The 24,382-nt window shown below is 43.5% G+C and overlaps 1 protein-coding gene across 1 annotated transcript in view; it reads left to right on the top strand.

Annotated features, from left to right (window-relative positions):
• Window positions 1–24,382, top strand: part of LOC124046886 (synaptotagmin-6-like) — a 68,841-nt gene that overhangs the window by 33,512 nt on the left and 10,947 nt on the right. Inside the window, exon 2 of the mRNA XM_046367663.1 lies at window positions 23,933–24,373. Within this exon, the coding sequence (XP_046223619.1) occupies window positions 23,933–24,373 (441 nt within the window). The remainder of the gene's footprint in view (window positions 1–23,932; window positions 24,374–24,382) is intronic.

Raw genomic sequence — 24,382 nt, 5'->3', positions numbered from 1 at the left:
GGAAGCAGAAAGCCCATGGCCTGAACTTTGAGTAGCCTCACCCACAGCCGTTGATTGAAGTGGTGTCAATCATCGCAGCACTATACTGAGAGCATTTTAGCTAGTCGAATGCACCACTTGCTCTCGTCTTAAATGCATCCTCATGCTGTCATTTGCAACATCCCCCTGTGAGGATGTCCCTTTATCAGTGTTGTGCCTGTGCGACTTCGGGGTCGTTGTCACGCTGGCATGAAGTGTCGGGAGACAGGTGCAGGAATGCGTCATGTTTTTTAAATTATACCCAAATTACGGCATGCCGTGTAAAAGAACGGGGACGAAAACCAAACAGACACTATACAAAACACAGGGTTGAAAGGGCACACTTATACTAGTACTAATCAGTGGGAATAGGTGACAGGTGTGCGTAATGAAAGTTCCTGGAGGGATCCGTGGCAGTACCCCGACACGCGGCACCAGCAGTGCAATGACCAGCGGACATTGTAACAATAATCAACAGGACACTGGTAAACCAAGGACACACTTATACAATTACTAATCACTGGGAATAGGGGCCAGGTGGGCATTATGAAAGTTCCGGAGGGATCCGTGACAGTCGTCTTAGACTCCATTAAATGTCCATCTAGCTTAGCGCTTTAATAAACGATCAAGATGTGTTAAGTCTTGCGTCCTATTATTAGGTTATCTCCATTTTTATTATATTCATCCACATATCTTTTCATACCCAATCAAAGGCAATAAGAAACCATCTGCCTTTCCACTCTATGTACCAGCACTCATATCTTTATATGTGACAACTGGTAGTTAGTGATTATTCATTGCTGAGTAATGGCTTGTTTTTTGGGCAATAAAGCATTTTGTTTGAATTAAGCCTTTTTTTCTGATATCTATTTAGATGGAAAATGGGCTTAATCTATTTTTTTATAGCAGCTCGAATGAGACCTGACAGTTTTATTGTGATACCTTTGGAAATGAAAACCTATGAAGTGGCATGGCACAGCGTTGGGCTGAGCTGCTGCAACCTGATCTCAGAGCAAAGGGTTTTATGTTTTGCTAAAAATGTGTGCCACTCCATTTAGTATGATATGCTACTTTACTTTAGGTTACATTACATTGTTCTACCAATGTAATAGTGGTCACATTTGACACGTTAAGGATGATATATTACGTTCAACTGCTTTAGTATGATATACTACATTTAGGTTAGGGTTTAAGGTTAGGGTTAAGGTTAGGGTTAGGGTTAGGAGCTAGGTTAAAGGGTTAAAGGGTTTTAAGGTTAAGGTTAGCAGAAGGGTTAGTTAACATACTAAGTAGTTGCAAAGTAGCTAAAAGGTAGTAAGTAGTTACGAATTAGCTAAAGTTTTCTGTGATGAGATTTGAATATGAGATCTTAGGGTTGCTAGACATTTGCATTGTATGCCTACCCATCCATCCAACCTGACCAATCACCCTCCTTTTGTTTTTGCCTTAAGTAACCTACTGTCCATACCAAACGTAACATACAGTATCAAACTAATTTCAGTGTCCTGGATTTACATTTACTAAGTTACGTCTAGTCAATGTAATGTAGCCTAATGTAAAGTAACATATCATGCTAAATGGAGTGGCGTGAGTGAGTGAGTGAGTGAGTGAGTGGTTAACAGGAGGGGCTGGGTTTCAACGAGGCTAAGTCATGATACTCCTGTACTGTATACTCAGTTATGATCTTCTCTTATGTTGAAGTTATGCAGAGTGTGTCAGGAGTTAACATTTCCTCACAGAGGATTTAAGCAATTGTATAGAATGCATAGAAATAGAATGACTAGAACATGGCATCATTGACTTGAATGGGGACGCCCGTTTTATTCATTTATTCGTTGTATTAATTTATTCTATTTCTATACTTTTAATCCTTCCGATTGCCGAAATCCGATCAGATAACTTTTAAGAAACTGGGTCTTGGAGATAAAAATTAGGAATAAAAGCAGGGTTGGCCTGCCGATTGGCACAGGCCCCCTCATTTTCTTTCCATTTGTACACTGAAAATGCACAAGAGAGCCTATTATTTATAATACACATTATTATTTCAAAAACAACATATTTTTGCGCCTCTGAATAATAGGCATTATGAATTTAATATGAAGTAGACTATCATGAGGGCTATCGTTGTCAGTTTATTGTCCTCGTGAAAGCAGGGCGTGGAATTTACATGTACACATTTTATGTCATTTCGCAGACACTCTTATTCAGACTTATTTACTGGATCAATTAGAGTTAAGTGCTTTGCTCAAGGGCACATTAACACATTTTTCACCTTGTCGGCTCTGGGAATTGAACCAGCTGCCCAAACGTTCAAACTGCTAATATACCTGCCGCCCTATACATGTATTACAATACATATAATACACCATTCATTTCTATTGGGGGCAACATCATCTGAAACACAGCTAAAACAAGCTGCAAATGCATCCAGCAAGTTTGTAGAGTCACACGCTTGATGTAGTCATTGCATGCTAGGAATATGGGACCAAATACTGGGGGGGGGGAACAATGGGGAACAACTGTAGCATTTTAGCTAACCCCTCCCTGAACCCTTATTTTTAAACTTAACCCAATTCATCTAAGCATCTACGTACTGTAAGTTCACAGAACCTTCGTCCTTTTAGTTCCCCTAACCTTTCACGTAAATGATCCTAACCTTTGTTGTTAGTTCACCTTACCATCAACGTAAATTCTCACCGTAATTGTCCTTTGTTGTTACCACGCAACAAGCGACCTGGTCTCAGAGAAAGACCTACTGAGTGTACAAGATATTAGGGTCACCTTCCTAATATTTAGTTGCACCCCCTTTTGTCCTCAGAACAGCCTCAATTCGTTGGGGCATGGACTCTACAAGGTGTCGAAAGCGTTCCGCAGGGATGCTGGCCCATGTTGACTCCAATGCTTCCCACAGTTGGGTCAAGTTGACTGGATGTCCTTTGGGAGGTGGACCATTCTTGACTGTTGAGCATGAAAAACCCAGCAGCGCTGAATTTCTTGATACACTCAAACCGGTTCGCCTGGCACCTACTACCATTCCTCGTTCAAAGGCCTTCGTTAACCGGTCTCCTCCCCTTCATCTACACTGATTGAAGTGGATTTAACAGTTGACATCAATAAGGGGTCATAGTTTCCACCTGGATTCACCTGGTCAGTCTATGTCACGGAAAGTGTTCTTAATGTTTTCTACACTCAGTGTATGTTCTCAATTTAAAATGATACCAGTAGACATGTGTATGATATTGTACAACCACTATTCCATTCACTGTGTAAGCTAACATATCATACTAAATGCAGTGTCACAGATTTAAGTACAGAATAATATGAATTGCCCTGAGACAACGTTGTTAATACACATATAAGAGAATTTATCCAAATACTTAGGACTAGATACATGAAGTGCTGTCATTTCTGAAAAGTAAAACAGATATGCATGAAAATACCCTAAAATAAAAAGTGACATTCTGTACTGTTGCCTTATTTGAAACGTTTGATCTCAAATCCAAAATGCTGGTGTATAGAGCCTAATTAAAAGTTTCAGCTTCACTGTCCAAATAAATACGTAGGGAAGTGTATTTAGGGCAGTCCACTCGGTGACAGGGTTGAGCACAGGGCAGGGCTGAAGGCTGTAGGCAAGACATGAAGCAGAGAGCCAGGAGGCAGGCAGGGGACACGGCAGGGTGAAAGTCAACAGACTGCAAGGGCTGGTCAGGCGTTAAGGCTTGTAAGGGCTTGGCCTAGTGCTTCCAGAGAGGCTGAGTGGATGGTCCAAGGTCTGAGCTGGGCAGGTATGGAGTGTTCTCTGCCAGCTGGAGATGGGAAGAGTAGGGGGATTGCTTTCAGCAGTGGAGAGAAAAGAAGTAGGAATGTGGAATAAAAAGGTAGCCTAGTGCTGGCAGAAAGGATTGTCCAAGGTCAGAATTATCTGGTAGCTGGAGACTGAGTAGAGTAAGGTATAAGGGAAACATTGCACTGTAAACAAGCTTATATGTTTAAATACAAAACATTCATCCATGGAATGACTTCAGTGCCTTCCTCTCTGTGTGAACCTGTGAGATGGAGCTGGGGCCTCATTCATCAAAGGTGCACCAGTTTTCACGCAAAGGTTGGTATTTATACTTTTTTTAACTTGAAGGGGAAAGTGTGAGTATTTCTACACACTTAAAAAAAAACACCTACGCACAACTTTTAGTGGTTGATCAATTGTATTGCAAATATGATTATTTTTGGGGGAAATGGAGGTGTTTGATCCACAGGAAGTATAATAATGCTAGGGTAATACAAACATTAAAACATAGGCCTAATGATAAAACAGATGCATTTGCCAATGGTAAGAAGATCGCATAGCAGCATGTAGCCTAATAGAAGTAACTGCCAAAATAATGGTAACACTTAAGTAAATGAACGATACAAAGTATATTGAAATCAGGTGCTTCCACACAGGTGTAGGTCCAGAGTTTATTAAGCAATTAATTAATTTAATCTCAGAGCATATACCAAGGCAGGACATTTTCCCACCAGAAAAATGTTTCCATCAAATTGGCTTGTTGCGGATAAAAGGCTGCGCGTGATGACGTAGTGCACAAACAAAATACTTTCGATAAATACAAGTTCAATGGGTATCCGTCACGTTTTGAACTTCACTGATGGTTTTCGCACATACAATATTTTGAGGTATATAGCGAGCGTGCCCAATCTGGCATTGGCGCATGCATTCTAGCCAACAGCTAGCACATACATTGTGGGTATAGCCTACATGATGCAGACAAGCATCGATGATCACGTCACCAAGAATAAGAGCCTCGATGTGATGATGGCCTGGAGATGGTGGGTGTGAGTATGTGGGTCTGGGCGGGTGTGATGTAGTTGATTGTTTAAAAAATGTGGGCTGTAGCATTTACTTGTAAATGGTTTGAATAGGCAATCAATATTGCAGAATACGCTGACAGTGTGTGGCACTCGCTATAGGAGGCATGCATTTGTTTTGTCAAGGCCCAGTTCCAACTTTTCCAAATCATATAGCAAATGAGGGCATTTTTGCTACCATAGAAGGTGGGCTTTTTCCAAGCGAGGTTGCAACGCTCGTTCATGAACACACAAAAATAGTAAGGCTCTGATGAAAACGTGTATATGTTGCGCACGACAGTTTAATAAATTGCAATAATTTGTTGCTCCCGCAAATCCTAGGATCTCCACATATGCCAAAACTTTGTGAGAAATGTACACATGGTTGATTCATGAGGCCCCTGGAGAGGAGCTGGAGAATCCTGGCAGCCGGTTAAGAGGGCCTGGCTGGCACACCAAAAGCTGTTTGTCAGAGATAGAGGCTCCTGGTCAGCAGGCAGACTAATTGCCTGATAGGACTAGGGGCCTCATTTATCAATCATGCATAAATCTCACAAAATTGTTGTGGTCCTTTGTAACGTAGATGGTAGAGCAAGGTGCTTGTAATGCCACGTTAGAGGGTTTGATTCCCAGGATCCCCGAAAACAGAAGGTTCGTGACAAGGTAGCACATCCGGTGAACAGGTCAGGGTTCCATAGCCACAGCAGAACAGTTGAAACTGGAGCAGCAGCACGGCCAGGTGGACTGGGGACAGCCAGGAGTCATCAGTCCAGGTAGTCCTAAGGCATGGTCCTAGGGCTCAGGGTCATCCGGGAGGGAAAGGAGAGAGAGAATTAGAGGGACTATACTTATATTCACACATGACACCAGATAAGACAGGAGAATTACACCAGATATAACAGACTGACTCTAGCCCCTTGGCACAGAATATTGCAACATACAGTGCATTCAGAAAGTATTAAGACCCCTTGACTTTTTCCACATTTTGTTATGTTACAGCCTTCTTCTAAAATGTATTTAAAAAAAAATTCCCTCATCAATCTACACACAGTACCCCATAAGGATAAAGCGAAAACAGATTCTAGACATATTTTAGACAAATGTTTTTAAAATAAAAAACAGAAATACCTTATTTACATAAGTATTCAGACCCTTTGCTATGACACTCAAAATTGAGCTCAGGTGCATCCTGTTTCCATGGATCATCCTTGAGATGTTGCTACAACTTAATTGGTTGGAGTCCACCTGTGATAAACTCTATTAATTGGACATGATTTGGAAAGGCACACACCTGTCTATTTAAGGTCCCACAGTTGACAGTGCATGTCAGAGCAAAAAACAATCAATGAGGTTCAAGGAATTGTCTGTAGAGCTGTTGTTGTTTTTCAGAAGCAGGGACTGGGAGACTAGTCAGGATTGAGGGAAAGATGAACGGAGCAAAGTCCAGAGAGATCCTAGGTGAAAACCTGCTCCAGAGCGCTCAGGACCTCAGACTGAGGCGAAGGTTCACCTTCCAACAAGAAGATGACCCTGAGCACACAGCCAAGACAGCACAGGAGTGGCTTCGGGACAAGTCTTTGAATGTCCTTGAGTGGCACAGCCAGAGCCCGGACTTGAACCCGATCAAACATCTTTGGAGGGACCTGAAAATAACTGTGCAGCAAATTTCCCCATCCAACCTAACAGAGCTTGATAGGATCTGCAGAGAAGAATGCGAGAAACTCCCCAAATACAGGTGTGCCAGGCTTGTAGCGTCATACCCAAGAAGACTCGAGGCTGTAATCAATGCCAAAGGTGCGTCACCAAAGTACTGAGTAAAGGGTCTGAATACTTAAGTAAATGTGTATACATTTGCGAAAAATTCTAAAAACCTGTTTTTGCTTTGTCATTATGGGGTATTGTGTATAGTTTGATGAGGGGGAAGGGGAATGATTTCAAATCAAATAAAATTTTATTTGTCACATACACATGGTTAGCAGATGTTAATGCAAGTGTAGTGAAATGCTTGTGCTTCTAGTTCCGACAATGCAGTAATAACCAACAAGTAATCTAGCTAACAATTCCAAAACGACTACCTTATACACACAAGTGTAAAGGGATAAAGAATATGTACATAAAGGTATATAAATGAGTGATGGTACAGAGCGGCATAGGCAAGATGCAGTAGATGGTATCGAGTACAGTATATACATATGAGATGAGTATGTAAACAAAGTGGCATAGTTTAAAGTGGCTAGTGATACATGTATTACATAAAGATGCAGTAGATGATATAGAGTACAGTATATACCTATACATATGAGATAGATAATGTAGGGTATGTAAACATTATAGTAAGTAGCATTGTTTGAAGTGGCTAGTGATATGTTTTACGTCAATTCCCATCAATTCCCATTATTAAAGTGGCTGGAGTTGAGTCAGTGTGTTGGCAGCAGCCACTCAATATTAGTGGTGGCTGTTTAACAGTCTGATGGCCTTGAGATAGAAGCTGTTTTTCAGTCTCTCGGTCCCAGCTTTGATTCACCTGTATTGACCTCGCCTTCTGGATGATAGCGGGGTGAACAGGCAGTGGCTTGGGTGGTTGTTGTCCTTGATGATCTTTAAGGCCTTCCTGTGACATCGGGTGGTGTAGGTGTCCTGGAGGTCAGGTAGTTTGCCCCCTGTGATGCGTTGTGCAGACCTCACTACCCTCTGGAGAGCCTTACGGTTGTGGGCGGAGCAGTTGCCTTACCAGGCAGTGATATAGCCCGACAGGATGCTCTCGATTGTGCATCTGTATAAGTTTGTGAGTGCTTTTGGTGACAAGCCGAATTTCTTCAGCCTCCTGAGGTTGAAGAGGCGCTGCTGCGCCTTCTTCACGATGCTGCCTGTGTGGGTGCAGATGAATGTGGTACCTTCAGGCATTTGGAAATTGCTCCCAAGGATGAACCAGACTTGTGGAGGTCTACAATTATTTTTCTGGGGTCTTGGCTGATTTCTATTTATTTTCCCATGATGTCAAGCAAAGAGGGACTGAGTTTGAAGGGAGGCCTTGAAATACATCCACAGGTACACCTCCAATTGACTCAAATGATGTCAATTAGCCTATCAGAAGCTTCTAAAGCCATCACATCATTTTCTGGAATTTTCCAAGCTGTTTAAAGGCACAGTCAACTTTGTGTATGTAAATTTCTGACCCACTGGAATTGTGATACAGTGAATTATAAGTGAAATAATCTGCCTGTAAACAATTGTTGGAAAAATTACTTGTGTCATGCATAAAGTAGATGTCCTAACCGACTTGCCAAAGCGATAGTTTGTTAACAAGAAATTTGTGGAGTGTTTGAAAAATGAGTTTTAATGACTTCAACCTAAGTGTATGTAAACTTCCGACTTCAACTGTATTACAGTGAAAGAATACCATGCTATTGTTTGAGGAGAGGAGAGTGGAATAATACATTTTTAGCCAGTTAGATTTGGGTCCTGAGCTACAGGCAGTTAGATTTGGGTATGTCATTTTAGGGTCGAAAATGTAAAAAAAAGTGTCCGATCATTAAGAGGTTGTAGCCCTATTTTATATGTGAGATATCTCAATTTCTTTCAATAATGACAGGAATGGAAGAGGTCTTTATTCCATTGAGATTGCTAAGGCGAACACCGCCATGTTTAGGTTTGCCCAACATAGGTCAACGCACAGACAAGGTCTCAATGGGAATAGCTGAGCAGGCTGGCTGCCTGCTACCTGGCCTGCACCCTATCTCAATGTGGAGCTAGAGGAGTTAGAGCCGATCTATGTTGATAGATAATATGAGAGCAACCCTCCAGGTAGGATGGAGTCTGTCAGTTCAGCAGTTCAGACTTGGTCCTGCTTGTGGGTGAGTCCAGACAGTGGGCCAATTATCTATAAATTCTATATTTTGGGAGGGGCAGAAATGGGCTTCCAACTCGGCTATCCTCACTACAAGGCGATAGTTCTCCTGTGTATTATGAGTACAGCGACTGCAAGTAGATGGCATGGCGTTGATGTTACAACTCTTTGTTGTTTATCATGTCCAGATAAGGCGTCCGAGGTGAAAAACGTTGAATGAAAATAGTAGAGTGAGGAAAAACCTATGACATTGGTAAATGTGTTAAAGGCAGAGTTTTGACGAGACGGTTTATTAAAAGGAAACAAACGGCAACAGCAGCACGTAGATAACGTGGTGTGGGCAGAATATTTTTTAAATGTATTAACAATTACTGTGAGGGACTTTGTCTTTACATGTCCTTTCCATCATCCCATCCCGTTTTCTCCACACAAAATCAGGGATGCTGCTACTATGGATTCCGTCTAGCCCCAACCCTAAATAACACCATTATCTAATAGTAGACCTCACCCCAGCTCAGTGTGAGAATGAATGATACTGTGGGGGTGTCTTATATTCTTTCCCATAATCCATTCCCATTTGCTCCTCACACCTCTAGCAGGCAGGCAGATTTACTGGACATTTACGCACACCTCTGGCAGGCAGGCAAGCAGATATGTTGGAGTCTAACCCTGGTCTTCCTTGCATGCTGTGGAGCTTAAGGATTTAGGGATGCAGAGGATTAGAGGATTTCAGATTGCAGCGAGGAAGAGAGAACAAAAAAAGAGAAAGCCATGAAATGCAGCTGTCTAAAAATGGCTCAGGTGCTGCAGCATCTAGATCAGAACCCATTATTTCACCCCCTGAGGGAGAGAAGAAAGAGAAGCCACCATTGAGAGCCCATTGTTGCATGCCTGGGAGGGCGTGCTTTAGAATACTTAGAAGTAAAGGAGGTAACAGGGACATGGGAACCCTGCCTTTAATCTTCTTGTAGTTTCCTGGGTATACTACTCTTCAATTATACTAGTATACTATACAAATGATGTGATCTTTTTATCATGTTGTACTGTGTCTTAAGATATTTGCATTTCTTGTGAACATTGAAATTGTGTGAAAACCAGATTCCCCGCTGGAAAATACCACATTTTAAATCACAATTCTTTCAAAGCCAATTTCACTTGGGGAGTTTGGAAATGCCACAGTTGCACATCTAAATAGTACATTTTAACAGTAATATTAGGGTTTCACAGCTGTCTGATACAAAGCAATGGAATGGTTGGAATCATATCCCAACAAAAGAGCCATCCCACTGGGCACACACTGGTTGAATCAATGTTTCCATGTCATTTCAAATCAAATCAAATTGTATTAGTCATTTACATTACATTTAAGTCATTTAGCCCATGCGCCGAATACAACAGAACAAAATACAACAAAATATGGATAAGAATAAGAAATAAAAGTAACAAGTAATTAAAGAGCAGCCATAAAATAACAATAGTGAGACTAAATACAGGGGGGTACCGGTACAGAGTCAATGTGTTAGTTGAGGTAATATGTACATGTAGGTAGAGTTTTTAAAGTGATTATGCATAGATGACAACAGTATAGATTAGGCCATTTGATTAGGTGTTCAGGAGTCTTATGGCTTGGTGGTAGAAGCTGTTTAGAAGCCTCTTGGACCTAGACTTGGCACTCCAGTGCCGCTTGCCGTGCGGTAGCAGAGAGAACGGTCTTTGACTTGGGTGGCTGGAGTCTTTGACAATTTGTAGGGCTTTCCTCTGACACCGCCTGGTATAGAGGTCCTGGATGGCAGGAAGCTTGGTCCCAGTGATGTACTGGGCCGTTCACACTACCCTCTGTTGTGCCTTGCGGTCGGAGGCCGAGCAGTTACCATACCAGGCCGTGATGCAACCAAGCTCTCGATGGTGCAGCTGTAGAACCTTTTGAGGATCTGAGGACCCATGCGAAATCTTTTCAGTCTCCTGAGGGGGGAATAGATTTTGTTGTGCCCTCTTCACAATGAGATTACATTGAACCAACATGGAATAGACGTTAAATTGATGTCTGTGCTAGTGGTGCACTGGTCAGCTGTTTGTTCACCCGCACCCAACCGCAATTGCTAATAACCCATCCACAACGGCCGACTGTATGTGATAAAGTGAAAATCTTTAGCAGATACTTTTTCTAAACCCGAAAAGGGAAAACTTCTAAATGTTATTCAGCGAAAAAGGCAAATATCCAAATCGGATTTTAGTAACCACATTGTGGGCCTGTACATCAAACATGATGGATTGACAAATATCCACTTTGTTACATGTGCAACAATCAAGCATCCTTCTGTCCCCCACGTTCTGCATTCCATTGACCTCTTTACCACATCTATCCCCATTACCTTCCCTATGTCTTTCCAGGAGTTCAAACTAATTTTTGTGTCTTTGAAATCCAGACACAAGGTATCATAAACGTGTTTTTTGTTCTTGTTCTTATAGCCTTCTGTTAAAGTTATACATGTTTGTTATCAAGGAAGTTGTTATGGAAGTGAGTTTGTGTTTAAACAGGATGTATCCCCCCCTACCGTCAACCAATCATGTCAATGTGGAGCTATGCAGATTCCTCTGCAATGTTACAAACTTCGGGCAGCGCTTGGCATGCTGGGAGACTCCGGACTGCTAGTATAGACAATGTGCTGTAGGCTACAGCTAGAGACTGCTGAACAATGTTTTAATGGGGTGCAGGATATTTTTTTTTTGCCTGATGTAGGTTGCTTCTGCTTATAATTTGTAGGCTATTTGTCAGTCAACTTGTATATAATTAGGTAGGCCTAGCTTCTCTTCTGTTGTTATACTGTACAATGCCCTAGAACAGAGTTTCTGTTTTGGTTTTAGCCCTAGCACTACACAGCTGATTTAAATATTCAAAGCTTGATGATGAGTTGGTTATTTGAATCAGCTGTGTAGTGTTAGTGCAAGAAAAAAAACATGCAACATGTAAAGTGTTGGTCCCATGTTTCATGAGCTGAAATAAAAGATCCCAGAAATTTTCAGATGCAAAAAAAGCACATTTCTCTTGAATTTTGGGCACAAATTTGTTTAAATCCCTGTTAGTAAGCATTTCTCCTTTGCCAAGACAATCCATCCACCTGATAAGTGTGGCATACCAAGAAGCTGATTAAACGGCGTGGTCATTACACAGGTGACCTTGTTCTGGCGACAATAAAAGGTCACTCTAAAATGTGCAGTTTTGTCACACAACACACTGCAACAGATGTCTCAAGTTTTGAGGGAGCATGCAATTGGCATGCTGACTGCAGGAATGTCCACCAAAACTGTTGCCAGATAATTTAATGTTAATTTCTCTACCATAAGCCGCCTCCAATGTAATTGTATAAGCCTGCATACTCACCAGACATGTCACCCATTGCGCAAGTTTGGGTTGCTCTGGATCAATGTGTACGACAGCGTGTTCCAGTTCCCGACAATATCCAGCAACTTTTCACAGCCATTGAAGAGAAGTGGGACAAGATTCCACAGGCCACAGCCAACAGTCTAATCAACTCTATGTAAAGGAGATGTGTAGCGCTGCATGAGACAATGAGGCACTGGCTGGTTTTCTGATCCACTCCCCTAACTTGTTTTTAATGGTATCTGTGACCAACAGATGCATATCTGTATTCCCAGTCCTGGAAAATCCATAGATTAGGGCCTCATTTATTTATTTAAATTGACCGATTTCCTTCTATGAACTGTAACTCAGTAAAATCTTTGAAATGGTTGCATGTTGCATTTATATTTTTGTTCAGTGTAAGCTGACATCGATAAAGTTTTCTCTGTCATCTCTGCTTCTTTCGCAGAGAAAATACATGAAGGCACCAGGGATAAAATGCAATATACAAAGCTGTGCAAACTACCCAACATGTTTCTGATAAGATTTCAGTTCGGCTTGGATGCATATTTTATGTGGTTGAAATACTATCAGCTTTTAATATGCTGGTAAAGACAGCACCTCTACAGATGGTATCTAACTGGGCATTGGCATTCTCTCAACTACATTTTTTCTCTTAATGAATTAAACTCCATAATTATTTTTGCCGCTTTGGATCGACTTGAACCTTTTCTACCCTGAATGCATTTGGGGATTGGTGTGTAGGCTATTTGGCGCGCTTTGTGCACTTACAGTTAGGACCTAAGATTTAGGCTTATGCACCATTGCCAGATTGCCTAAAACAATTAAAGAAAAACCTCAGTGTAGCCTATAGATATAAATTGCCCAAGAATGATACATTTATGAATTTGTTAAGGTATTGTTTTCCCCCTTTATTCAACCCGCCACCCACCCATCCTTCATCCACGCAATATTTCATGACGGGCTATGAGTCAACCCGTGCATCACTAGTCTGTGTTTAGTGGCATGTCTAGGAGATGTGATATTATAGCACAACTGAATGCTCCTGTCTTCGATAGCAGCGTGACTCTGAGCCACTCTCCATTGCTGTGGTTCCCCTCTCCTTCGCAGGGAAATATCAGCTGTCATGGCGATGTGTTGTTGGAGGGAGAGCCTTGAGTTGTAATTGAGGGGCACAAGGCAGGGATAGTACCCCTGCTCCCACCTCCCTCAGAGATGTCCCTTTCCAGGAAATGAGCGAAGCAATACACAACAAAGATTTTGAATTCATTTGATCACCACGGATACTTAAGGATCGTGAAAGACTTCAATGCAAAAGGTCAACCTTTTGGCGTATCATTAAACACTCTCCTTGTTGCATTGTGGACTGCAACATGTGTAATACAAATTAGAATGCATCATTGCTAATGCAATACAACTCATGTTGTGCACTGCAAGCAGTGTATTTGGTATCTCTCGCATCGTGTCGTTAGGTCTTTGCAAAGATGGACTGGACAGTCGATTCATAACAGCCAGGAGAGAGAGTGCATACATCTGTCTAATGACTAGGTTTCTATGGAAACCAGGTTATATTTTGAAGGCACTTGAGGTGAAAAACCCCAGGGCTTCCTTTTTCTCTTTGACTCTGCTTCAAAACAATGCTTAATTAAATTAGTGGGCTATTCTGAAAGGCTGCATATGCTCCAGACAAGGCCTAGCTTGGTAGCACTTTATATTGGCTGAGGTCTCAGTCAGCCCTTTTTATCTTCCATTATCCTTATATTTAAATAGGCTACTTTACAGTAGAGCTTTTTTACCGGGCCTACTGGCGCCAGCGTTGAGCGTGATGTTGATATAAATGTATGTTGGAGCTTCTGAACTTTTAAGACAAAACAATACAAATACATTTCAATGATGAATCCTTTTTTTTCAATTATAAGTCCAGAAACATGACATATTCTGTCACGTGGTCTTTTGATACAAGGCCTTTGTAGGCTCAAACACATGGATTGATGTTGTGGATATATAAGGGTTGAATCACAGCTACAGTGGCTTGCGAAATTATTCACCTCCCCCCTTCGCATTTTTCCTATTTTGTTGGCTTACAACCTGGAATTTGGGTGGATTTGTATCATTTGATTTACAAAACATGCCTACCACTTTGTAGATGCAAAATATTTTTTCTTGTGAAACAAACAAGAAATTAGACAAACAAATCTGAAAACTTAAGCATGCATAACTAATCACCCCTCCCAAAGTCAATACTTTGTAGAGACACCTTTTGCAGCAATTACAGCTGCAAGTCTCTTGGGGTATGTCTCTACAAGCTTGGCACATCTAGCCACTAGGATTTTTGCCCATTCTTCACAGAAAAACTGCTCCAGCTCCTTCAAGTTGGATGGGTTCTGCAGGTGTACCGCAATCTTACAGTCATACCACAGATTCTCACTTGGATTGAGGTCTGGGCTTTGACTAGGCCATTCCAAGACATTTAAATGTTTCCCCTTAAATCACTCGAGTGTTGCTTTAGCAGTATGCTTAGGGTCATTGTCCCGCTGGAAGGTGAACCTCTGTCCCAGTCTCAAATCTCTGGAAGACTGAAACAGGTTTCCCTCAAGAATTTCCCTTAAGCGCCATCCATCATTCCTTCAATTCTGATCAGTTTCCCAGTCCCTGCCGATGAAACACATCCCCAAAGCATGATGCTGCCACCACCATGCTTCACCGTGGGGATGGTGTTCTCGGGGTGATGAAAGTGTTGGGTTTGAGCCAGACAGCTTTTTCCTTGATGGCCAAAAAGCTCAATTTTAGTCTCATCTGACCAGAGTACCCTTTTCCATATGTTTGGGGAGTCTCCCACATGCCTTTTGGCGAACACCAAACGTGTTTGCTTATTTTGTTCTTTAACCTCTTACGTCGACCCGACACGCATGCGTCTCATCTAGCCATCTGGAAATGCAAATGTGCTACGCTAAATGCTAATAGCACTCGTTAAAACTCAAACGTTCATTAAAACACACATGCAGGGTCCTGAATTAAAGCTACACTCGTTGTGAATCCAGCCAACGAGTCAGATTTTTAAAATGCTTTTCGGCAAAAGCATGAGAAGCTATTATCTGATAGCATGCAACACCCCGAAATACCTGAAGGGCACGTAAACAAAATAATTAGCATAGCCGGCGCTACACAAAACGCAGAAATAAAATATAAAACATTCATTACCTTTGACGATCGTCTTTGTTGGCACTCCTAGATGTCCCATAAACATCACTATTGGGTCTTTTTTTTCGATTAAATCAGTCCATATATACCCTAAATATCGATCTATGAAGAGTGTGTGATCCATAAAAAAGCAGCGTTTTAAAACGCAACCTAATTTTTTTAAATTAAAAAAGTCGATGATAAACTTTCACAAAACACTTCGAAATACTTTTGTAATCCAACTTTAGGTATTAGTAAACGTTAATAATCTATCAAATTGATCATGGGGCGATGTGTATTCAATAGCTCCACGTCTTCAAATCATGGTCGGAAATTTCTCATCCAAAACATCCTGTCCGGGACCGGAAGGAATGGGCTCTCTCTCACTCGTTTGACCAAGAAACAAAGCGCAGGCAATTGACAAGACTGGCGACATCGTGTGGAAGCTGTAGGACTTGCAATCTCAGCCCCATGTAATTTGCTTTTTAATAGACAATTGTCATGTTTTGTCATATATTGTCATGTCTTGTCCCTGTGCTTTCTCTTCTATTCGTTTCCCCCTGCTGGTCTTATTAGGTTTCTTTCCCTCACTCTCTATCCCTCTCTCTCTCAATCGTTCCGTTCCTGCTCCCAGCTGTTCCTCATTCTCCTAACTACCTCGTTTGCTCTTTCACACGTGTCCCCTATTTTGCCCTCTGATTTAGTCCCTATTTCTCTCTTCGTTTCTGCTTCTGTCCTTGTCGGATCCTTGTTTGATATTTGCTGTTCGCTGTGTACTGGTTCCGTCCTGTCGTGTTTTTGCCTTCATCAGATGCTGCGTGTGAGCAGGTGTCTCTATCAGCTACGGCCTGCGCCAACCCGAAGCGACCTGCAGTCTGTGGCCGCTTCTCCTGTTGTTCCCCTCTACAGACTAGAGGATTTCTGTTATTCCGGTTTGGACATTACCTGTGAAAGATTTCAGGATTAGTCGTTTTCTGTTAAGACTGGAATAAACTCTGTTTCTGTGAAGTTGCTTTTGGGTCCTCATTCACCTGCATAACAGAAGGATCCGACCAAGAATGGACCCAGCGACTACGGATTCTCTCTACTCTGCTGTCGAGTTCCAGGGAGCGATGCTAGGCAGACACGAACAGGAATTGTCTGCTGCTCGACATGCCGTTGAGACCCTGGCCGCCCAAGTCTCCGGCCTCTCGGAGGAGATTCACAATCTCCGCCTCGATCCACCGGTTACCTCCTGGGCTTCCGGGTCTCCGGAGCCCAGAATTAATAACCCACCGTGCTACTCTGGGGAGCCTACTGAATGTCGCTCGTTCCTTACCCAGTGTGATATAGTGTTCTCTCTCCAGCCCCACACGTACTCCAGGGGTATTGCTCGTATCGCCCGTCATATCTCTCCTTACTGGACGGGCTCGGGAGTGGGGCACGGCTGTCTGGGAGGCAAGGGCTGAGTGTACTATCCAGTATCAGAACTTTAAGGAGGAGATGATACGGGTTTTTGATCGTTCTGTTTTTGGGAAAGAAGCTTCCTGGTCCCTGTCTTCCCTATGTCAAGGTAATCGATCCATAACGGATTACTCTATAGAGTTTCGCACTCTTGCTGCCTCCAGTAACTGGAACGAGCAGGCGTTGCTCGCTCGTTTTCTGGAGGGACTCCACGCTAAGGTTAAGGATGAGATTCTCTCCCGGGAGGTTCCATCCAGCGTGGATTCTTTGATTGAACTCGCTATTCGCATAGAACGACGGGTAGATCTTCGTCACCGAGCTCATGGAAGAGAGCTCGCGTTAACTGTGTCCCCCCTCTCCCCGACACTACCATCTTTCCCCACTGACTCAGGTGTTAAGCCCATGCAGCTGGGGGGTATTCGCATCTCGACTAAGGAGAGGGAACGGAGAATCACCAACCGCCTCTGTCTCTATTGCGGTTCCGCTGGTCATTTTGTCATTTCATGTCCAGTTAAAGGCCAGAGCTCATCAGTAAGCGGAGGGCGACTGATAAGCGCTACTACTCTGTCCTCTCTGTCAAGTACCTGTACTACCTTGCCGGTCCATCTACGCTGGACCGGATTGGCAGCTTCCTGCAGTGCATTAATAGACTCTGGGGCGGAGGGCTGTTTTATGGACGAAGCCTGGGCTCGGGAACATGACATTCCTCTCAGACAGTTAGGGGAGCCCACGGTCATGTTCGCCTTGGATGGTAGTCCTCTCCCCAGTATATTATGTGAAACACTACCTTTAACCCTCACAGTATCTGGTAACCATAGTGAGACCATTTCTTTTTTGATTTTTTGTTCACCTTTTACACCTGTTGTTTTGGGTCATCCCTGGCTAGTGTGTCATAATCCTTCTTTTGATTGGTCTAGTAATTCTATCCTTTCCTGGAACGTTTCTTGTCATGTGAAATGTTTAATGTCTGCTATTCCTCCTCTTTCTTCTGCTCCCTCTTCACAGGAGGAACCTGGTGATTTGACAGGAGTGCCGGAGGAATATCATGATCTGCGCACGGTCTTCAGTCGGTCCAGAGCCACCTCCCTTCCTCCTCACCGGTCGTATGATTGTTGTACTGATCTCCTCAAGAAGCGTTTTACATCCGCTCCTATCCTTGTTACACCTGACGTCACTAAACAGTTCATTGTCGAGGTAGACGCGTCAGAGGTGGGCGTGGGAGCCATTCTGTCCCAGCGCTCCCATACTGACGATAAGGTCCACCCTTGCGTGTATTTTTCTCATCGCCTGTCGCCGTCGGAACGTAACTATGATGTGGCTAACCGCGAACTGCTCGCCATCCGTTTAGCCCTAGGCGAATGGCGACAGTGGTTGGAGGGGACGACCGTTCCTTTTGTCGTTTGGACTGACCATAAGAACCTTGAGTACATCCGTTCTGCCAAACGACTCAATGCGCGTCAAGCTCGTTGGGCGTTGTTTTTCGCTCGTTTCGAGTTCGTGATTTCTTATCGCCCGGGTACTAAGAACACCAAGCCTGATGCTTTATCCCGTCTCTTCAGTTCTTCTGTAGCGTCTACCGACCCCGAGGGGATTCTCCCTGAGGGGCGTGTTGTCGGGTTGAATGTCTGGGGAATTGAGAGACAGGTTAAGCAAGCACTCACTCACACTCCGTCGCCGCGCTTGTCCTAGTAACCTTCTTTTCGTTCCCGTTTCTACTCGTCTGGCCGTTCTTCAGTGGGCTCACTCTGCCCAGTTAGCTGGCCACCCCGGCGTTCGGGGTACGCTTGCTTCTATTCGCCAGCGTTTTTGGTGGCCTACTCAGGAGCGTGACACGCGCCGTTTCGTGGCTGCTTGTTCGGACTGCGCGCAGACTAAGTCTGGTAACTTTCTTCCTGCTTCTGCTCCTGGCCTTGCTGGGTCTCAGTCTGTCCCCAGCCACCGCATCTCTCCTGCCCTTGCTGTGTCTCAGTCTGTCCCCTGCCACCGCATCTCTCCTGGTCCTGCTCCTGCACTTGCTGTGTCTCAGTCTGTCCACAGCCACCGCCTCTCTCCTGTTCCTGGTCTTAGCCTTGCTGTGTCTCAGTCTGTCCCTAGTTGTTACTCTCCTGGCCTGTTTGGTCCTGATTGCTCTAACGCTTACAGTTCTCTACCCGTGTCTCATTTTTATAAGAGTTATTGCCCTAGATTCCCTCTTCATCGTTTCCCGTTACGGTCCTGAGGAGAGGAGTTGGGTTCTTTCTCGGGACGTGCTGGACCGTTCGTTGATCAATGATTTCCTCCGTTGCCGCCAGGGTTCCTCCTCGAGTGCGCCAGGAGGCGCTCGGTGAGTGGGGGGTACTGTCATGTTTTGTCATATATTGTCATGTCTTGTCCCTGTGCTTTCTCTTCTATTCGTTTCCCCCTGCTGGTCTTATTAGGTTTCTTTCCCTCTCTCTCTATCCCTCTCTCTCTCTATCGTTCCGTTCCTGCTCCCAGCTGTTCCTCATTCTCCTAACTACCTCGTTTGCTCTTTCACACGTGTCCCCTATTTTGCCCTCTGATTTAGTCCCTATTTCTCTCTTCGTTTCTGCTTCTGTCCTTGTCGGATCCTTGTTTGATGTTTGCTGTTCGCTGTGTACTGGTTCCGTCCTGTCGTGTTTTTGCCTTCATCAGATGCTGCGTGTGAGCAGGTGTCTCTATCAGCTACGGCCTGCGCCAACCCGAAGTGACCTGCAGTCTGTGGCCGCTTCTCCTGTTGTTCCCCTCTACAGACTAGAGGATTTCTGTTATTCCTGTTTGGACATTACCTGTGAAAGATTTCAGGATTAGTCGTTTTCTGTTAAGACTGGAATAAACTCTGTTTCTGTTAAGTCGCTTTTGGGTCCTCATTCACCTGCATAACAACAATACATGCAAGTGGCGCATTGATATATTTTCCAGTTTTCAGTGATCAGTTTTTCTTGCGCTTTTCGATGAAACACACATTATGTTATAGCTACAGCCGTGATTTAACCAGTTTTAGAAACGTCAGAGTGTTTTCTATCCACACATACTAATCATATGCATATACTATATTCCTGGCATGAGTAGCAGGACGCTGAAATGTTGCACCAATTTTCCTTTTACATTTTTTTTTATTTAATTTTTGAACAACTTTTTTTTTTTTCATTTCACTTTACTAATTTGGACTATTTTGTGTATGTCCATTACATGAAATCCAACTAAAAATCCATTTAAATTACAGGTTGCAATGCAATAAAATAGGAAAAACACCAAGGGGATGAACAATTTTGCAAGGCACTGTACATGTACCACTGCTGCACCAGCTGTCGTTAGTATTTACTGTGGTTGGACCTTTCTCATTTACATCATGGTGTAATGTAATGAATCAAAAAAATATTGGCCCAGGGAGAGCCAATAATGCAAGACAACATATTGATGTTTAAACCATTGGGAGTACTCCAGCTGGCTTAGAGATAAAGCACAGATGCTATGTCTGTGCTATTAAAATAGCAGTAGTCAATCATCTATCACTGCATCAAACCTCAATATTTTCTTCCTCACCTTTCTAAATCCACACCTGAAGGAGATCTTCACACAGTCGTGTCAACCTCTGAGAGTATCGATTGAGTAGCCTAAGCTGACTGGTTCTGTCATGACAAGGCGTCCTGAACAATTCCTGTTGGTTGATTGTAAAGCTGATCCGTCTTGGGAGGATGTGGTCATCAATAGTGTTTTAAATGCTGAGGTCAGTCCGTTCCCACGCTGTCTATCTATCTATCTATCTATCTATCTATCTATCTATCTATCTATCTATCTATCTATCTATCTATCTATCTATCTATCTATCTATCTATCTATCTATCTATCTATCTGTCTGTCTGTCTGTCTGTCTGTCTGTCTGTCTGTCTGTCTGTCTGTCTGTCTGTCTGTCTGTCTGTCTGTCTGTCTGTCTGTCTGTCTGTCTGTCTGTCTGTCTGTCTGTCTGTCTGTCTGTCTGTCTGTCTGTCTGTCTGTCTGTCTGTCTGTCTGTCTGTCTGTCTGTCTGTCTGTCTGTCTGTCTGTCTGTCTGTCTGTCTCAGTGTGGTTGGGCTCAGCACCCCACTTGGAGTAACGGCCTCACACTGCTCTGCTTCCTTACTATTTGTTTGTCAGGTTTGGGAAGGAACACCACCCTTGCACCATGACCAATACTCTGTGTACCTCCCAAAATGGCACCCTAATCCCCATATAGTGTACTACTTTTGACCAGAGTCCATAGATCTGGTTAAAAGTATGGCACTGTATTGGGAATAGGATGCCATTTGGGATGCAGCCCCTGCCTGTCTGCCTGTCTGCCTGTCTGTCTGTCTGTCTGTCTGTCTGTCTGTCTGTCTGTCTGTCTGTCTGTCTGTCTGTCTGTCTGTCTGTCTGTCTGTCTGTCTGTCTGTCTGTCTGTCTGCCTGCCTGCCTGCCTGCCTGCCTGCCTGCCTGCCTGCCTGTCTGTCTGCCTGCCTGTCTGTCTGTCTGTCTGTCTGTCTGTCTGTCTGTCTGTCTGTCTGTCTGTCTGTCTGCCTGTCTGTCTGTCTGTCTGTCTGTCTGTCTGTCTGTCTGTCTGTCTGTCTGTCTGTCTGTCTGTCTGTCTGTCTGTCTGTCTGTCTGTCTGGGGAAGGAACACAAAAGACTGCACCATGATCAGCCCCCAGTGGGCCTTGGCCTCGCTGCCCAGTATCTACAGCTGCAGCACTGTCTAGTGTGTACATTACATCACACAGAGAGAAAATAGAACTTCACTGCCTCTAAAGCTGTGGGCGTAAATCACTGTCTCTAGTGTGGACACCACTATATGTAGAGCAAATAGAGCTCTGATAACTGTATGTCAACGATCTAATGTGTGGAAGACAGACTGTCAGTGCACGCAGTATTTGGCTCCGTGTTCCGATGATTCAATGTCCGGTTATGCTGTCATATTGGGAAATAAATATGTGCTTAGGATAATTAATCGGATACTAACAAGTGTTAGCGCAATGACTGGAAGACTGAGGTATCCCTTTATCAACCAATTGGTAATGTGTTTAATGTTATCGGTGGTTACATATCTTGGGAAAATTATTCTCAGCCATCGTAGACCATTTCAGCGACATAAAATATCCAGTCTATGCTCCCTTCAGATAGTCAACATAAACCATCAATCTACTGTATCTTCGCATTTTTCATCACAGCAACTGAAAAATGTGCCAGTGATAGGTTGGTCAACACTGTCCTTTGTGCGGAGCTGTGAGGAATGGTAGTTGACAAGGAGAAGTCATGGCTGGGGATAATGTTGAAATCCCCTAGGAGCGGAGGCACAAATCCCCCAGTCTTGGAAATCTAGTCTCCATCTTGGATAAGCCTAAAGCGCTCTGTGCTGGACACTCAATTTTAAAAAAATGATTTGATGGATGGTTTCTGAACATGAGAGTTTTCGTCTGAGTAAAAATGAACCGTTTTTATCTGTGGACATTTGAAAGTTATAAGTGCACTCGAAACCGTAAAGCATGAAGATATCTAATAATAATAACACAAGATCAGGTAAAGTGTGAAAGGATTCTGAAAGGATGAAATGTAGAAAAAGAAGAATCCATGCTGATATTGCATCCATGTTTAATTTGAACCACTTGCAAATCTTCCTCTTTAAATATTATGTCATGGGCTATAATGTAACTGTTGAACAAACAAATATCCTGTAGTAATAATGTTTAACATATGCTCATATTTGTCCATTAAACTGAGAAACAGTTGAGCCAGCTGAATTTTATAAAAGGAACTAATTGAATCTGCCTCGGAGCAGGTCGTCTTATCTATCTAACAGTTGGGAATTATGTTGGGATTGGAGTCAGAATACACTTAGAAAGCCCCAAGATGATCAGGGACTGTTCAGTGTGAATTATTGCAGACAAATCAGAGTAATCAAGACTGCAGCAGCAAAGAACGAATGCTGCAGCAAACCGAAGAAATAAAAGTCCATTTTCCACTGTGGAAGTATGGAAACGTTGGCAAGTATCAGGTGGAGAAAAATAATTACATTGCATCAAGAATATATTTACTGTATAACACTGGGTGAAGCCAAGCCAACAGTGTGATGTTTTCTCTATGCCTTCTCAATTCATATTCATGTTTGCTTGGTGCTGCCTGTCAGCATTTTCGTTGGCTCTCTAGGTCTTTGAATCCCATTTGTTCTTCCAGAAAGCACATTCATAATCTTGAAAAAGAAATGACTTGGGTTGTTCCAAGCCCACCCCACCCCACCCCCGTCTCGTCTTAACACCCACACACGTACAGATAGGCTAGAAACACACCCCATTCATTGATGCAACTATCTCTGCGGCAGTTATCCCAAGAGTCTTTGTTGCTATTGAAATAGATGATATGCCTATTTATGATTTATCAGAGTTAACTGTAATTACTTTTAAAAAATTCAGTTGCAAGTCTAACAAAGTGTGTGCTACTGCGATAACAACTGTGTGCGTGTGCGTGTGCGTGTGCGTGTGCGTGTGTGTGTGTGTGTGTGTGTGTGTGTGTGTGTGTGTGTGTGTGTGTGTGTGTGTGTGTGTGTGTGTGTGTGTGTGTGTGTGTGTGTGTGTGTGTGTGTGTGTGTGTGTGTGTGTGTGTGTGTGTGTGTGTGTTATCTTGTTACTGCTTTAAAGCTGTAATCCTTAATGGGGAAACAGCCATATTCGTTTGGGATATTACAACAACAAAGAAGTTACTGCAAACAACCAACACTGTTTTTCCCCCCTCGGGCATCATTGCACACGTGATAGAACAACACAATATGTACAGCAATTTTTGTGGACCACACTGCTCGACGCACCTCACCTCTGTGTCGTTCACGGAACAAAAAACAATAACAAAGGAAGCTGGGGTGAAACAGTGGCACTTTATCCCCTCATGCAGAGTCCATTTCTAAGGATGAGCTTTTATGTATTTATCACACACATCCATACAGCAATGAAGACAAATGTATAATATGATCATCAATCTTCCGAAAACAGGTTGGATAGTAAACATTTGGCTGACCTACCGGCAGTATTTCATTGCCACTGATACAGCAATACCAATCTACAGTGTTAATGTGATGCTGCACCCGCTGTACCATACTGATCTACTGTTCCATATTTTGTGTTTCAATCTAATTGATTCTGATTTTCTTCTCACTGTCTCCACCATCTGTTTGTCCATATTGTGTGATCCTGGGTTTGGTCCCTGCGGATCTGCTCCAGATGTCACTTTTGGCCTCCTACTCAGCGTGTTTGTGGTGTGTGGCTTGGTCCTGTTGACTCTTTGTGCCTTCGCCTCTTGGAAGCTGTGCTGGGTGCCTTACTGGCAGAACAAGGCGGCAGCAGCCCTTTCCTCCAGCTCTGCAGCCCTGACCCCGGCCTGCGGTCCCCCAGACGACTGCCCCCCCTTCCACCTCCACATCTACCCTCCTCAGCCCCAGCACCAGTTCCTCCCAAGCCCCAACCAGCAGAAGTCACCGGTCACCATGGCAACGGAGAAAGTAAGGACCCGATGGGTTCCGCGGGTTTCCTGGAGGCTGCTGTGAAGATAAGCCACACGTCACCTGATATCCCAGCGGAGGTGCAGCTGTCAATGAGGGAACACTTTATGAGGCGTACTCAACGCATGCAGCGGCAGACCACTGAGCCTGCTTCCTCCTCCAGGTTAGCACA

The sequence above is a fragment of the Oncorhynchus gorbuscha genome, linkage group LG10 (genome assembly GCF_021184085.1).
Source record: "Oncorhynchus gorbuscha isolate QuinsamMale2020 ecotype Even-year linkage group LG10, OgorEven_v1.0, whole genome shotgun sequence".
Lineage (NCBI taxonomy): Eukaryota > Metazoa > Chordata > Actinopteri > Salmoniformes > Salmonidae > Oncorhynchus > Oncorhynchus gorbuscha.
The sequence above is the reverse complement of the archived record's forward strand: the minus strand, read 5'-3'. Positions and strand labels throughout refer to the sequence as shown.